We start from the raw sequence: 18,356 nt of genomic DNA, 5'->3' as shown, positions 1-18,356 counted from the left end.
GAGAGAGAGAGAGAGAGAGAGAGAGAGAGAGAGAGAGAGAGTGCGGATGAATGGATAGAGGGAGGGAATGGGGAGGGAAGGAGGGAAGGGAGGAGGGAAGGAGGGAAGGGAGAAGAAAGCAGGGAAGGGGGAGGGAAGGGAAAGGAGAGCAGGGAATAAGGAGGGAGGGAGGGAAGGGAGAGGAGGGCAGGGAATAGGGAGGGAGGGAGGGAAGGGAGAAGAGGGCAGGGAAAGGAGAGAAGGGAAGGGAAGGGAGAGAGAGAGAGAGAGAGAGAGAGAGAGAGAGAGAGAGAGAGAGAGAGAGAGAGAGAGAGAGAGAGAGAGAGAGAGAGAGAGAGAGAGAGAGAGAGAGAGAGAGAGAATTTTATTATTAGTAACAATATTTGTGCAGTGTAATACTGCTTCAACTCCACAGGTATAGGCCTTGGCATCTCTATCATGGCCACATTAGATGCATGGTAATTATTAGATACTTTTATCAAGAAAAAAGTGCATCTAATGTGCCAGCAAATATGGTATATATTTGAATCTGGTGAATTTGCATCTAAGAAGTTTTTTTTTTGGTGGATCCAGTTCAACTAATAATAAGTTCAGGTTACTATGTGAAGTTTGCAAGGAAAACCTTAAGAAAATATGGTGTTCAAATGCTGACCACAGCTGATGGAATCTAATGGTAGGACTATCAGCTTAAACAGCAGACCTTGTCTTTGTGACACCAATTCAGTCCCTACTATTGGCTCATATTAGAGCTCAAATTATTCCTAGTGAACTACCTGACATCATAAAGGAAAGGAGCAAACTTATCCATAAGCTATGAGATTTAGATACTAAAGCCTTTACTAAGGCTCCAAATGTCAAAGAGCAAATGATTCAAGATTACTTCAACAAAATAACAGAATAACAGACCAATATTGGGTCATATTATCTTGGAAAATAAATTCACTATCCCTATCAAACAATTATATCAATGCTAAGGGTCAATGAACAACTTGTGGCCTTAACTAAAAATAAACCTATATTTGAACAATATGATAATACCATAAGAAATCAAACAGCAAGTAATTTCATAAAGTAGAGGAACCAGTAAATTGTAACACTGGCACTTACCTCCACCATCATGCAGTAAAAAAGACTCTATTACCACAGTAATAAGGGTGCTCTTCAATTGCACTTCACCGGCAGCCAAGACAGTAAGCAGTCTAAATTACTGTTTGTATAAGGGACACAACCTAAATGAGAATTTACTTAACGTGTTGGTGAAATTCCGTCTGAAGCCATACGCCTTGGTAGCTGACATATCAAAAGAATTCCTGAGGATAGGTTTAAAGAAAGAAGATAGAGGCCTCACAAAGTTCTTATGGCCAAGAGAATCAAGCTATAAGAATAGTCCTTTGGATGTATACTAGTTTAAATCCATCTTCTTTGGCTCATGTTCAAGTTCATTTCTGTTATGCTCCACCGTACATCAACATTTTGACAAAGATGGTTGTCCTGAAATAGGTCGTGTATTTTACATGGACAACTTACAGATAACAGTAGACACTGAGGAAGAAGCAGTAACTCTATATGAAAAGGCAACAAAGGAAGGTTTAGCTACTAACATGCCTCTGCAGGATTGTAATAGCAACTCAAAAATCCTGCAAAATCTTTTAAAGGGGTGACTTTCATCAGAGTTACCCATGAGGCAAAACTTACTGGAAGTGGTATGAGATGTGAATGGTGATTGAATAAGTCTACAAAAGCCTCAATTTCCTAAACAAAATCAGACTAAATGATCTTTACTAAGCCAAATATCTCTCTTATTTGATCCCTTGGTTCAAGGAAAGATCCAAGGTCATCATTGCTGCAGAGCTGCATTTCTCATTAGCTAAATAACACTGTAATTATTACTTTAATTACTAGCATTAGTGCATCACTCTTTCCTGTGGGGTTCTCCAAGGCATCTCCTGCCAAATATGTCACAAATAACACTCTGCAGTTTTATTCTTTACATGTCCAACAGTTCAGAGTCACTAAGTTTATCAAAAACATCCTTATGGGGTTGATCATTCTTGAGGTGGCAGGCTCAGGCTTGACAGTTGGCCATTTTTGTTTTAGTTAACTTAGTCTTAGCGTAACTCAGTTAACCAGACTCCAGACCTGTCTTAAATTTAAGACTAGACTAAGCATAACTTCAGAAGTTAAGCACAACTCTGAGCTTAAGAGTTGGTCTGAATCAAACCTGTATTATTAAGAATCTTTGTTAATACAGCCCCTGAACCTTGCCTCAATTAGAATTAACAGCAACATAAATGGGTATTGAATTAGCTAAGTACTTAGTGCAAATAACCACAAAAGATCAGCTTGGGAGTAATGTGGGTTGATTGTAAAATCTGCTTACACTGGATAAATAAAAATAAAAATAAAAACCCATATGTGAAAAACAGAGTAGAGGAAATCTTGTTGACACAAAGGGACTTTGAGTAATACCATATTCCTACCAAAGAAAACCCAGCAGATCTCTTAACAAGGTGTATAACATTCCCTAAACTATTAAAAACAGAGCAGAATTGTTCCACTTTTTTTTTTTATGTAGGAAGGATACTGGCCAAGGGCAACAAAAATCTAATAAAAAAAATGCCCACTGAAATGCCAGTCCCATAAAAGGGTCAAAGCAGTGGTCAAAAATTGGTGGATAAGTGTCTTGAAACCTCCCTCTTGAAGGAATACAAGTCATAGGAAGGTGGAAATACAGAAGCAGGCAGGGAGTTCCAGAGTTTATCAGAGAAAGGGATGAATGATTGAGAATACTGGTTAACTCTTGCATTAGAGAGGTGGACAGAATAGGGGTGAGAGAAAGAAGAAAGTCTTGCGCAGCGAGGCCGCGGAAGGAGGGGAGGCATGCTCTCTCAGGGTGCAGGGGTGGTATCATCAGCATAGGAGTGGATAGGACAAGAAGTTTGGTTTAGAAGATCATTAATGAATAAGAAGAAAAGAGTGGGTGACAGGACAGAACCCTGTGGAACACCACTGTTAATAGATTTTGGAGAAGAACAGTGACCGTCTACCACAGCAGCAATAGAACGGTCAGAAAGGAAACCTGAGATGAAGTTACAGAGAGAAGGATAGAAACCGTAGGAGGGTAGTTTGGAAATCAAAGCTTTGTGCCAGACTCTATCAAAGGCTTTTGATATGTCCAAGGCAACAGCAAAAGTTTCACCAAAATCTCTAAAAGAGGATGACCAAGATTCAGTAAGGAAAGCCAGAAGATCACCAGTAGAGCGGCCTTGACGGAACCCATACTGGCGATCAGATAGAAGGTTGTGAAGTGATAGATGTTTAACAATCTTCCTGCTGAGGATAGATTAAAAAACTTTAGATAGGCAAGAAATTAAATCAATAGGACAATAGTTTGAGGGATTAGAACAGTGAGGAATATACAAAGTAAAGTCCCAGTCAGTTATGAGGAAATAATTAAAATGATTAAAGAACTTGATGTAAATAAAGCAACTGGCTCAGATGGAGTATCAAACTGGATATTGAAGGAATGTAGAGAACAACTGGCTTATAAATTTTACAGTCTAGTGGTGACATCACTATCACATTATATATATAGACCAGTGTCCTTGACTAGTGTTGTAGGAAAACTATGTGAAAGAACAATAGAGGAAAGATGGATGGAACACCTGGAAAGAGAAAAAGTTTTGGTAAATTGTCAATTTGGATTTAGGAGGTGAAGATCATGCTCCATGAGCTTATTGTCCTTTCACTCAAGGGTAATTGATATTGTGCAGGAGAGAGACAAATGGGTGGATCATGTCTACTTAGACTGGAAGAAAAGATTTGACAAAGTACCACACCAAAGATTGCTATGGAAGAAAAAAAAAATATGGAAAAATTAGAGGAAGACTGCTGGAGTGGATGGAGAATTATATGGATGATGGAGAGATGAGAACACTGATACAAAACTAGAATTCACCTTGGCTGAAAGTAACTAGTTGTGTCCCACAGGAGTCAATGTTTAGACTGATAATGTTTGTAATATATATATATATATATATATATATATATATATATATATATATATATATATATATATATATATATATATATATATATATATATATATATATATATATATATATATATATATATATATATATATATATATATATATATATATATATATATATATATATATAAATGACATAAATGTTGAAATAGACAGTTATATGAACTTATTTGCAGATGATGCTAAGCTGATGAGAAGGGTGGAAAATGTAAATGACTGTATGGTACTGCAAGATTATTTAAATAAGATAAATAGAGTGAATCTTGGCAAATGGAATTCAATTTAAGTAAATGTAAAGTAATGGAGTTTGGTAAGAGTAAGAAAAGAATACAATATCATTATGAGATGGAAGGTATGAAGTTAAAGAAATCAAGAGAAAATGGACTTGGGAGTAACAGTTACTGAAAATCTGACTCTGGACAGACACATTGATAAAATTACTGGAGAGACGATGAATTTGCTAAAAAGAATAAGAATGGCATTCTCTTATTTAGATGAAGGAATGATAGAAAGTTGTTGATTTCCATGATAAAACCAAGACTGGAATATGTGGCAGTGGTGTGGTCTCCTCATGTAAAGGAAATATCATTAAATTAGAAAGAGTAATAGAGCAGTCACTAAGATGGTTCCAGAGTTGAGTAAGTCAACCTATGAAGAGAGATTAAGAATGTTGGAAATTCCTACCCTTGAAAATAGGAGAGAGAGAGATTTAATAAACATCTATAGAATGATAAATGATATGGAAAATGTGAACAAAGAATATTTCATAAATTTAGACACACAGAGTACAAGGGGACACAGTAAGAAGTTGAAGAAAATTAACTGTAGAAGAGACATCAAAAAGTATAGTTTTCCTTACAGAAGCGTGAACAAATGGAATGAACTCAGTGAAGATGTTGTCAATACCGTAACTGTCCATGCTTTTAAGACCAAACTAGGTAGATATAGAGATGGGATACTATGAGATTACTCCTCTCCCGTAAACCCCAACTAAGTAAATACAACTAGGTAAATACACACACACACACACACACATACTACAATTTTTTTCAATAACTTTATGATGAAACCTAATAAATTTTTTTTCCTACAAAACATCCTTGTAAAATAGAGGTGCATCTTATGCAGAGGTGCGTGTAATACAATGGTATATACGGTAATTAAGGTTAATCTAGTACTAAGTATTAGTTTGTTAAAGTTAGTAAAATGGAAAATAAAGTGAGCGGATTTTGCATAGTTTTTGTTTTTTTGATGTGGCAAGGAGGCAGCAAAGCTCACTGCTTGGCCTTCTTGCTGGCCAGTAGCCTGCCAGCAGCCACCACCAACACAACAGTCCTATTAAGACACATTCTCGCTACTCTACCAATATCCTTTAGTTAAATTTGCTAAGTGAACAAGAACTTAGAAGTCAGAATAGTTGGATATTGCAAGGAAGCTCCCTTAGCTATGAAACACAGCCAATCCAGCTGGCTTAAAACACCAATGACAATGACCATAATTTCCAGCCACGAGAACTATAGCCAACTTATCATATCATTAATTTATAATTATATTTAGTGATGTTTTGTGTGATTATGTGTTAGCTGGGAGCCAAATGGGTGAGTAAAACAGTTAAATAGTTTCCTCATGGGTTTCCCTATATTCAAAAACTATAAATTTATGTGGTAGACATAATGATAAATCCTTGCCATTACAGTCATAAATTAAGAAGAAACAGAGATGAATGAGAAGGAAGTGGAAGTGGGAGATAGAGACAAGAAGTAATCTGTGATGAAGAAATCATGATAATGTAAATAATAACATTGATGGTGATACTGGAGACAAAAACAAGTGGAAAAACATAATTTGTGTTGCAGTGTTAGTAGGTTTGGTATAAATAATTTCTGTAACTACCAAACTGAGATATTCCTTTGAAATAGGGTAGCTGAGACAAGGTAGCACACCACCTCTCATGATAAAAATATATAGTCCTATCACTTTAATAAAAAAAAAAAGTAATAATGATGATAACAAACCCTGTGTCATGTGAGGGAAGAAGGAGACATTCTTGGTGAGCGGATATTGGTTCCGTGTCCTGCCATACCCATCCAGCTCACTTCCAAGGGATGAGATGTACTTGGGATGGATCTCAAAGCCAACAATTTCTTCCACAATCTTGACCTAACAGAAAAAAAAAAGGATGCCGAGTTATGAAAAAAAATAATGTATCTTTTGCTTTTTATTCCTAAAAGGAAATGCAGAAAATACCATTTGGCATAATATGAAGAGATAAGAAAGTGAACATCATAGATTAGAGAATAAATCAAAATTTAACTCATCATGACTATAATTAATAGAAAAAAGTTGATATAGGCATGTCACATCAGATGCCAAACTGGTAGCAGATGGACAATAATAGTAATAGAATTCAAACTTATATATGGTAAAAGAAGTTAGATCAGAAAGAGATGAGATAATAAATTTTACTAGGATAGCCTGGAATAGGTGGACAGATTATGTAAATGAAGAGGATGTGGAAATTTCCACTATTATGCATAATAACAATGCCTTATTGGTTTATGGTGGGATTTGTAAATAAGTTGTAAAGTTAAATTAAGATTAATATAGTACAAACTTGGTATTAGTTACTATTATAAATAAACTGGGAATTAGAGATGTGTAGATTGTGGGTAGCTATTGTTTTGGTGTGACAAGGAGCCCATGAGGAGCAAACCTGTCTGCATCAAGGCAGCTATTCAGGACCGGCATCTCAGTGCGCTTTTTTTTTATTAGATTTTTCTTGCCCTTTGTTGGTGTCCATCCTACATGAGAAAAAAAAAGTAGTCACCAGCTAGCCAGTTGCCTTTCTAGTCATATCTCCACCACTTTATAGTTTGCACTTGCAAAATTCATTAAGTTGATAAGAACTTAGAAGCATGGAACCCTGGACAGCAGCTAAGAGCTGGTCTTAGCTATGTATCATGACTAGGCACTGGTCTTGGAACACCAGAGAGTTGGATTCACCTCCCCAGGCTAAGCAGCTCCTTGCTAGCCACATGTATCACAGCTAAGTCATTTGTTATTTATAATTGTATCTATTGTACTCTGTGTGTCTAAATTTATAAAAAAATTTTTGTCCACATTTTTCATACAATTTATCATTCTATAGATGTTTATTAAATCTCCTCTCTCTCTCTCTCTCTCTCTCTCTCTCTCTCTCTCTCTCTCTCTCTCTCTCTCTCTCTCTCTCCTATTTTCAAGGGTAGGAATTTCCAACATTTTTAATCTCTCTTCATAGGTTGACTTGCTCAACTCTGGAACCATCTTAGCAACTGCTCTTTGTACTCTTTCAAATTTTACAATATGAGAAGACCACACCACTGCCACATATTCCAATATTGGTCTCCAGTAATTTTATCGATGTGTCTGTCCAGAGTCAAATTTTCAGTAACTGTTATTCCCAAATCCACTTCCTCTTTTGACTTATTTAACTTCACATCATCCATCTCATAATGACGTTATATTCTTTTCTTACTCTTACCAAACTCCATTACTTTACATCTACTTAAATTGAATTCCATTTGCCAAGATTTGCTCCATCTATTTATCTTATTTAAATAATCTTGCAGTACCATACAGTCATTTACATTTTCCACTCTTCTCATCAGCTTAGCATCATTCACAAATAAGTTTGCATAACTATCTATTTCTTCATTTATGTTGTTCACAAACATTATTGGTCCCAACACTGACCCCTGTGGGACACCACTAGTTACTTTCAGCCAAGATGAATTTTGGTCTTGTATTACAGTTCTCATCTTTCTATCATCCAGATAATCCTCTATCCATTCCAACAGTCTTCCTCCAATTTTTCAATATTTTTTATCTTCCATAGCAATCTTCGGTATGGTACTTCGTCAAATGCTTCCTTCAAGTCAAAGTAGATACCATCCACCCATCCATCTCTCTCATGCACAATATTGGCTACCCTTGAATAAAGGGATAATAAGTTCATGGAATATGATCTTCCTCTCCTGAATCCAAATATACCAAAACTTTATCTCTTTCCAAATGTTCCATCCATCTTTCCTCTATTGTTCTTTCACATAGTTTTCCTACAACACTTGTCAAGGACACTAGTCTATAATTTAGTGGGTTTTCCTTATTTCCTCCTTTGAATATTGGTGTAATATTTGCTCTCTTTCAATCTTTTGGTACTCTTCCCTGTGATAGTGATGTCACCACTAGACTGTGAATCTTATCAGTCAGTTGTTCTCTACATTCCTTCAATATCCAATTTGATACTCCATCTGAACCAATTGCTTTATTTACATCAAGTTCTTCCATCATCTTAATTATTTCCTCATAACTGACTTGGACGGTACTTAGTATATTCCTCACCAACTTATCCCTTCAAGCATCAAACTCCCCTTCCACATTAAAATATTGTTCATAAACTCTGCCATGTCCTGTGCATCCTGATAGATTTTTCCTTCAACTTTCAATCTTGATACACCTTCCTTCTTCTTCATCTTTCCATTAATATGTCTAAAGAATAGTTTGGGTTCATTTATACACTTATCTGTTATATCTCTTTCATAATTTCTTCTCTCCATTCTTATTATCTCAATGTACTTGTTTCTAAAATCAATATATTCCTCCCATCTGCTATCAGTTTTTCTTCACTTCCATCTGTCCCAAGCATTTGATTTACAATTTCTAGTCTCTTTGATTTTTTTTTTTTTTGTGTGTGTGTGTGTGTGTATTGACCTTTAGTATAAATATCCTAAGCTACACTCATGTTGTCCTATCTCTGTATATCTATACATATTCTTCAGTTAATGTAAAATTCTTGCTGCTGTCAACACTTTTATTTAATTCCAAATTCCAATACTTCTACAGGGAAAATAAACTTTCTTATCAATAGGATGTGGGGAAGATGTAGGAAAGTATGTGCTAATAGGGAAGACCACTAACCTGACATGACACTTCAAAGCCAGACACATTATTGTAGATGTAGGCAGTTACATTGTAGTAGCCATCCTTTGTGTAGCTGTGAGAAATGATTGCACGATCACCACCAGAATCCTCAAAAGGAAGTGTTTCCTTGGAGCTTCCATCTCCCCAAGTGACATCCACAGAAGCATTTGTGGGAAAGTTGCCAGGAGATGACATCTCAAACAGGAAGGAGGCAGCTGGGAGAAAAATGGATACAGTTTATGATGATTATAAAATCTCCTGTGTGTGTGTGTGTGTGTGTGTGTGTGTGTGTGTGTGTGTGTGTGTGTGTGTGTGTGTGTGTGTGTGTGTGTGTGTGTGTGTGTGTGTGTGTGTGTGTGTGTGTGTGTGTGTGTGTGTGAGTGAGTTGTATGCATGGCATCACTCTTGACCTAGCAGTACCTTGACTGACCAATCTTTGAAATTTTGTGATAAGTGTTGGAAGAGTTTTATAGCTTACTCACCTAATATGATATGCCTTTGTTGAATAGTGATGGTGATGTTTATGAATATGTTGAATCAATTGCTACCACTTTGTAATGCCTGTAGTAAAGAAAGCTGTCTTGAGGATCAAGGTAGGTTTGGCTATTCCATGAGAATGATGATAGCTGCATGTGGCAAACCACTGACTGGAGAGAAGAGAAAAGTGCAAAGAAACCAATGATAATAAGAGCCTTGATCATGAACAGATCATATTATTTTTTAAGAGTTAATTCCCCTAATACGACTGACCTTCATGCTAATGTTTTCACCACTCGTCTCATAAAGTGTCCTACTCCACAATGGAAATGATGACATTAAATGAAGTGGTGACGATGGTGACGACTTTGTGCCTTATCCATGTTTTCCATCTATCTTACTACTTTAAACTTCATAATAATTTTTCCTCTCCCTCCCTCTAGCATTGTCAATCATAATTTATCTCAGTAGTTTTTAGCCTGAGTTCTATCAAACCCCAGGGGTTCTGTGAGTCAATCTCAGAGGTGTGCGTGCATGGTTCATTTTGTGTACCATTTTATTTTTCCAATTATGAAGGGTTCAGTGAATACATGTATGAAACTTACAGTGTTCAATACCTCCAAAAATGTTAAGAACCACTAGTCTTTCCTTACAAACACTTGTATTGGGACAGGTGCAGATGGATATTCAAGGTCATGGATGATACTCTAGTATCCTATTGATATATTTTGGAAGTGAAAGTTAATTTTTTTACATATTCAGTTCTTCTCTTCTCTAGCTTTATTACTCACCTCTCTTCATAGCCTATAGTACTCTAGACAGAATCTCTTCTTACTTATTCACATTTCCAACAAAGACAAATTTTTTATCCAATAAAATGTTTTTAAAGCCAGATCAAAATATTTAACTTTACTAAATTTTTATGCAGGTTCTCAGACTAGCAAACATTCCTGATTCACTTCATTAGTTAGTTAGTGCTGTCAGCAAACATATCTATGCAACTAGTCAGTGTGTGTGTGTGTGTGTGTGTGTGTGTGTGTGTGTGTGTGTGTGTGTGTGTGTGTGTGTGTGTGTGTGTGTGTGTGTGTGTGTGTGTGGATTTACATAGTTGTATTTACCTAGTTGTTTTACTGGAAAAGAGCTATGCTTGTGCTGTCCTGTCTCCATATCTATAAGCATCCACCTTAACTTTAAATTCATGAATATGCTTGTACCACTGCTTCATCTAAGTTGTTCCATATTTCTATGCTTCTATTTGGGAAACCATATTTCTTGACATCTCTTCTACTTGCTGTTTTCTTCAATTTCACTCCATGTCCTCTTGTATCTCTTGAGTCTCACACAAATAAGTCTTCTTTGTCAACTTGATCCTTACCCTTTAAAGCTCTGTATATAGCAATCAGATCTCCTCTTTCTCTTCTTTCTTGTAATGATGGAAGCTTCAATCTCCTTAATCTTTCTTCATAGGTTAAATCTCTCAAACTTGGTACCAATTTGGTTGCAGCTCTTTGGATCCTTTCTATTTTCCTTATTTCCTTTTTATTATGGGGTGACCAAACAATTGTGGCATATTCCAGTTTTGGTTTAATCACATATTCCATCAACTTTTTCATCATCTCTTCATCCATGTAAGCAAATGCCCCTTTTCATCTTCATCTTTCTTAGTAACTCATAGGTTTCCCCAACTATTTTGTTTACATGTTTTTCTGGTGATAAATTATCACTTATTGTAATTCCCAAGTCTTTTTCTTCTTTGGTTTTCTTAATTTCCACTTCTCCCATGGTGTAGGAACTTGTCAATCTTCTTTTGCTTTTTCCTAATTCCATCACCTTGCACTTCTTTGCATTGAATTTCATTTCCCATTTCTTACTCCATTTATATATCTTATTTAGATCTTTCTGTAATATTTCACAATCCATATTGTTTTATATTCTTTTCAATAATTTTGCATCGTCTGCAAACAGACTTATATAACAGTCAACCTCATTCACCATATCGTTGACATACAACAGAAACATTATGGGGGCTAAGACTATCCCCTGTGATACTCCACTTGTAACTCTACATCATTCTAATTTTTCTCCCTTTATTACTGTTTTCATTTCTCTATCCCTCAAGAAGTCTATAATCCAATTCAGTGTGTTTCCTTGCAAACCCCCTACATTTTGAATTTTCCACAGCAATCTCTGGTGTGGTACCTTATCAAATGCTTTCTTTAGGTCTAAATAAACACAGTCTGCCCAACCCTCTCTCTCTTGAATTATATCAATTGCTCTACTATAAAAGCTCACTAAATTTGTGACACGAGATCTTCCACTTCTGAAACCAAATTGTGTCAGTCAATGTATGAGTTTCTTCTAAATACAGTAAAATTCCTCTTATCCAGCATCAACGGGACCGCCGACATGCCGGATACTTGAATATTGCCGGATACTTGAGTAGAAGTGAAATTATGTCCACAATCACCACCCTACACTCACGCATCTTACCATAACAAAGATCAGCTGATCTTAATCAGCAGCTGATCTGATCAGCTGCTCAAGTGTAAGCAGAACACGCTTCCTCTTTTCTACAACTTTAGGCATGATGAAGCTGTCAGGCGATAAACAGTGCACATGAGTCACTGAGTAAACACAGTGCAGTGGGCTGCGGGTGGCGCGAAGCAGTGCGCTCTGGTGGCGAGGGGACAAAGTATGCCTCGCGCGGGAATTTTAATCAATTTTATGAGTACACATTGATTTTTCATTGATTTTAAGGCTTGGGGAAAAATGTGCTGGATACTTGAAGCTGCCGGATACTCGAATGCCGGATGAGAGGGATTTTACCGTATTCCATCCATCTGTTTTTAACTATTCTTTCTGCTATTTTTGCCACCACACTTGTTAAGGATACTGGTCTGTAATTCAATGGATCTTTTTTATTACCTCCTTTAAAATAAGCACAACATTGGCACTCTTCCAGTCTAGAGGAATTTTTCCTTCCTTAAAAGAACATATTATGGTATTGTGTATACCTTCTGCCAGTTGTTCACAACATTCCTTAAGTATCCAGTTGGACACTCCATCTGGTCCTTGAGCCTTACTTACATCCAAATCCTTTATAATCTTCTTAATTTCACTTATGTCCACCTGTATCTCTCTCATCACATTGTCTCTGTGCCATGCTCTTTCTCCTTGAAATTTGCTTTCTTTGGTAAATACTGACTGGAAGCACTCGTTCATTAATTCCGCTCGTAACCGTGTATCTTCGTATGTAATGTCATCTTTTGTTAATTTATCTATTGTCTGCCTGTTTTTCATCTTCCCATTCACATATCTGAAGAATAACTTTGGTTCATCTTTGCATTTGTTAACTATATCTTTCTCATAATTCCTTTCTTCTTCTCTCAGGATTCTGATATATTCGCTTCTTGCCTTCTTGAAATCTTCCCATTTCTTACTTCCTCCCTTTTTTCTCCATCTCTTCCATGCTGCTTCTTTTTCTTTTCTTGCTGTTATACATCTCGTATTACCCCAGTCTTTTTTTCTTTTTCACTTCCTTTGTTTTGATCTTTGGTACATATCTACTGACCCCTTCATTATAAATTTCCATGAATATGTCCCACTTTTCCTGCGTACTGCTTGCCATGAACATTCCATTTAGCCTCTGCAAAATCTTCCCTCAACCTGATAAAATCTGCCTTCCTGTAATTATATCTCCCATTCTTGTAAATTTCATTCCTATTTTCTATTGGACCACTGCCTATACTGAATTCAGTTAACAGATGGTCACTTTTACCTAGTGGGCACTGATAATTTATTCCTTCAATAATGTCCATTTCCTTTGTAAACACCAAGTCTAGCCTTGATGCCTCTTCATTACCCCCAAATCTTGTATTTTCTCCAATTCATTGGGTCATATTATTTGTCATTATTAAATTTAGAAGCATATATCTCCATGACCCTTCACCACCATCTGTGGTCCACTCTTCCTAACATACCTCCTTGCAATTAAAGTCACCCATAAGTGTTATATTATTACTCTCTGCTAGTATTCTCTCCAAACAGTTACTTGTATCTCTTAACAATAATTTATAATCCTTTTGTGTCCATGCATTCATCATTGGGGGATACATAAGCCACTGCAAAATCTCTTTTTCCTTCTCCTTTCCTTTTTGTTTGAATTCTAATTACTTCCACCATTCCTTCTCCTACTTCAACCTCTTCCACTGTTATACTCTTCTTTGTAAGTAACATGACTCCTCCCCCTTTCTTATTATTTCTATGTTCTATCTACACATTATAATTATTTACCTTTTTTTTGTTCTCTTTCCCTCTTGTATCTTACTGGCTCTGTTTTCTCTTTTAATCCATATATAACAATACATATCTTTTTGTCCACTGTGTCCCTTACCATCGATTCCTTCTGTTCGATCACTTTCACAATTTCCTTACTTAAATCTGTCTTTTCCTTCTTTTGCACTTCTATGATTTCTGTAAAGTTAACTTTTTCTTCCTTTTTTCCTTCCTCCAGATTTGATGTTCACTTTTCATTCCTATCACTTAATTTTCCTGTTTTTTAACAATATCATTGTTTTCCTTCAATTTTGTTTTTGGATCAGCACAATGTTTTCAATTCTTTGTTTTTCTCTTCCAGGTCATGTTTTTTTTCTAGTTTTTTCACTCTTTCAATCAGGTCACCGATCATCCCTTCCATTTAAACCACTTTCCTTCTTTGCATTTTTTCATGTAGTTCATTGTCTTCCTCAAATCCTGGGAATGGTGGCCCAGTTGGCAACATTCCACTCCCACCTATGGTGTCCACCTTGCTGGAGCTTTTACTCATTTTATTACATCTGTTATTACTTCTTTCTGGAGACAGGACAACTTTACTTGAGCACAGCTCCTACTTGGGAATACATTCTAGGCTCCTAGTCGCGGCTGTGATCAAACAAAATCTTTCTCTGCTGGAGCTTGGATCGCTGCTGTGTGTGTGTGTGTGTATGTGTGTGTGTGTGTGTGTGTGTGTGTGTGTGTGTGTGTGTGTGTGTGTGTGTGTGTGTGTGTGTGTGTGTGTGTGTGTGTGTGTGTGTGTGTGTGTGTGTGTGTGTGTGTGTGTCTGTATGTGTATGTGTGTGTATTTGCCTAGTTGTATTTACCTAGTTGTGTTTTACAGGAAAAAGAGCTATATTCGTGCTGTCCTGTCTCCATATCTATAAGCATTCAGCTTAACTTTAAATGCATGAATATTTTTTGCTTGTACCACTGTTTCATCTAAGTTGTTCCATATTTCTATGCTTCTATTTGGGAAACCACATTTCTTGACGTCTCTTCTACTTGCTGTTTTCTTCAATTTCACTCCATGTCCTCTTGTATCTCTTGAGTCCCACACAAATAAGTCTTCTTTGTCAACTTGATCCTTACCCTTTAAAGCTCTGTATATAGTAATCAGGTCCCCCTCTTTCTCTTCTCTCTTGTAATGATGGAAGCTTCAATCTCCTTAATCTTTCTTCATAGGTTAAATCTCTCAAACTTGGTACCAATTTGGTTGCAGCTCTTTGGATCCTTTCTATTTTCCTTATTTCCTTTTTATTATGGGGTGACCAAACAATTGTGGCATATTCCAGTTTTGGTTTAATCACATATTCCATCAACTTTTTTATCATCTCTTTATCCATGTAAGCAAATGCCCCTTTCATCTTTCTTAGTAACTCATAAGTTTCTCCAACTATTTTTTTTACATGTTTTACTGGTGATAAATTATCACTTATTGTAATTCCCAAGTTTTTTTCTTCTTTGGTTTTCTTAATTTCTACTTCTCCAATGGTGTAGGAACTTGTCAATCTTCTTTTGCTTTTTCCTAATTCCATCACCTTGCATTTCTTTGCATTGAATTCCATTTCCCATTTTTTACTCCATTTTATATATCTTATTTAGATCTTTCTGTAATATTTCACAATCCATATTGTTTTACACTCTTTTCAATAATTTTGCATCATCTGGAAACAGACTTATATAACTGTCAACCTCATCCACCATATTGTTGACATACACCAGAAACATTACGGGGGCTAAGACTGTCCCCTGTGATACTCCACTTGTAACTCTACACCAATCTGATTTTTCCCCTTTTATTACTGTTCTCATTTCTCTATCCCTCAAGAAGTCTGTAACCCAATTCAGTGTGTTTCCTTGCAAACCCCCTATATTTTGAATTTTCCATAGCAGTTTCTGGTGTGGTACCTTATCAAATGCTATTGTGTGTGTGTGTGTGTGTGTGTGTGTGTGTGTGTGTGTGTGTGTGTGTGTGTGTGTGTGTGTGTGTGTGTGTGTGTGTGTGTGTGCATGTTTACTTAGTTGTATTTACCTAGTTGTATTGTACAGGGCACGAGCTAAAGCTCATTTGATCCTGTCTCCATAACCATATTTATCCAGTTTCTCTTTAAACATGTGTACACTGTTTGCCAAAACCACCTCTTCCTGCAAATCATTCTAGATTTCAATAGTTCAATACAGGAAGCTGTATTTCTTCATGTTGCTTGAACATCCACTCTAATTTATTTTCTTCCCATGACTCCTCATCTGTCTCTCCCCTTCCTCCATCTGTGGTACTAAATAATTTCTGTCTGTTCTTTCTATATTGTTTATCAATTTGAACATAGTTACCATGTCTCCTCTTTCTCTTCGTCTCCTCTTTCTCTTCTCTCTTGTAATGTTGGTAATCCAATCTCAAGTCTTTCTTCATAACTTATGCCTTCAAATTCTGTTACCATCTTTGTCACTATCCTCTGTGTTCTTCCCAGTTTTCATATATTTTTTTTTTTTTTATGTGGACCCTAAACTACTGCTGCATATTCCAATTTAGGTTGCATCATGCTTGTTATAATTTTCTTAATCCTTTCTTTATCTAAACAGTTAAACATCACCCTAATGTTTGTTAATAAGCTGTATGTAGACCCAAATATTCCATTTATGTGCCTTTCAGTTGATAGTGTGTCCTGGATCATTATTCCCATATCTTTTCTTCATTACTTTTCATTAGTATTTCTCCCATTTTGTAATTCCATGAAAGTTTCTTTTTACTTTTTCCTATTTCTAACATATGGCATTTTCTGGCATTAAATTCTAGTTTCCATCTTTGGCTCCAAGCATGTATCTTGTCAGTATCCTTTTGTAACTCCTTGCAGTCATTTTCATCCTTTATTATTTTCATTATTTTTGTACCATCAGCAGAAAGGTTTATATAACTATTTAGATTCTCTGTCATATCATTTACATGTATTTGAAACATAATAGGTGCCGAAACAGATCACTGCATTACCCCACTTATCACTTTGCGCCAACATGAATTAGTGTCTCTGATTACTGTTCTCATTTCCCTCCCTTGTAAATAGTATAGTCATCCATCCATCTCAATGTTACTCCCTTTAGTCCTCCTTCAATCTCTAACATTCACATAAGGCTTTTGCAGGAAACTTTATCAGATGCTTTTTTGAGATCCAGGTATACTGCATCAACCCATCCGTCCCTCTCTTGCACTCTATCTATTACTCACATTATAAAACCTCAGTAGATTTGTGACACAGGATCTCCCTTTATTGAATCCAAATTGCTTTTCTATAATTATCTTTTCACTTATAAATATTGCACCATCTATCTTTATTTACTATTTCACAAAGCTTGCTTACAACACTTGTTAGTGAGTGAAACTGGTCTGTAATTTAATGGTTTCATTTTATTTCCCCTTTTGTATATTAGGACTACATTAGCTCTTTTGCATTCCCTTGGTACTTTTCTTTCTCTCAATGAGCTGTTCATTATATCCCATATGGGTTCCTCCATTAATGGTCCCATTTTTTCCCCCTTTGTATATTGGCTCTATGTTAGCTCTTTTCCATTCCCTTGGTACTCTTCCTTTGTTCAATGAGCTGTTAATTATATCCCATATGGGTTCCTTTATTCGTTCTCTGCATTCTTTTAATATCCATCCATTTACTTGATCTGGTCCCATAGCTTTTCTAACATTCAGCTCTTCCAGCAGTTTTTTTATTTCTCGTTTCTTTACTTGTACTTCCTGTATTCCCTCATTCTGTGATACCACTTTTGGTGCCATAAAATCAGTTTCCTTTATAAACACAGATTGAAAACTGTCATTCATTAGTTCACTAATCTCCTCAGTAGTTTCATAAATTCTTCCTTCTCTTTTTAACTTGTTTATGTCATCCCTATGTTTCATTTTTTTCCATTTATGTATCTGTAGAAGAGTTTTTTCTTTTCCTTGCATTTTCTTACAATGTCACTTTCAAAATTTCTTTCTTCTCTTCTTATAATACCATATTCATTCCTTGCCTAGTATTTCTGTTCAGATTTCTCATCATTTTCCTCCATGCCCAATCCTTTTTCTTTTTTGCTTCTACACACATGGCACTATACCATTCATGCTTCCCAATTTTCATTTCATAACTTGGTACAAACTGTTGTACCCTCTCTCTATACTTGTTAAAAAATATGTCATATTTCCTTGCACTACTGTACCTTCAAATAGCTCTTTCCAGTTAATTTTTCCATAAAATTTATTAAGCCCTGCAAAGTTTGCCTTATCATAGTTCTGTCTTCCATTTGTAAATTGTTCATTCTTGTGCAATACTGTTTCCTCCTGTAGTACTATTTATAGTGTCACATGATCACTTCTTCCCAGTGGATTCAGACAATGTATACTTAATCTTCTTTCTGGGGTTTTTGTAAACACTAAGTCTAACTGTGATGGTTCTTCTTATCTGCATCTTGTAAGTTCGTTCACCCACTATCTCATTGTATTCACAATTATGGTATGCAGAAGTTCTTCACTCTATGACCCAATATTTTCTTTCACTTCCATCTTCTCCCAGTT

General features: G+C 36.1%; 1 protein-coding gene across 1 annotated transcript in view; it reads right to left on the bottom strand.

Annotated features, from left to right (window-relative positions):
* LOC135113220 (uncharacterized) overlaps window positions 1–18,356 on the bottom strand; it is a 633,180-nt gene that overhangs the window by 426,067 nt on the left and 188,757 nt on the right. The window contains exons 15-16 of the mRNA XM_064028389.1: window positions 9,008–9,225; window positions 6,067–6,211 (exon numbers count right to left, since the gene is read on the bottom strand). Coding sequence (XP_063884459.1) covers window positions 6,067–6,211; window positions 9,008–9,225 — 363 coding nt within the window. The remainder of the gene's footprint in view (window positions 1–6,066; window positions 6,212–9,007; window positions 9,226–18,356) is intronic.

The sequence above is a fragment of the Scylla paramamosain genome, chromosome 25 (assembly GCF_035594125.1).
Source record: "Scylla paramamosain isolate STU-SP2022 chromosome 25, ASM3559412v1, whole genome shotgun sequence".
NCBI lineage: Eukaryota > Metazoa > Arthropoda > Malacostraca > Decapoda > Portunidae > Scylla > Scylla paramamosain.
The sequence above is the reverse complement of the archived record's forward strand: the minus strand, read 5'-3'. Positions and strand labels throughout refer to the sequence as shown.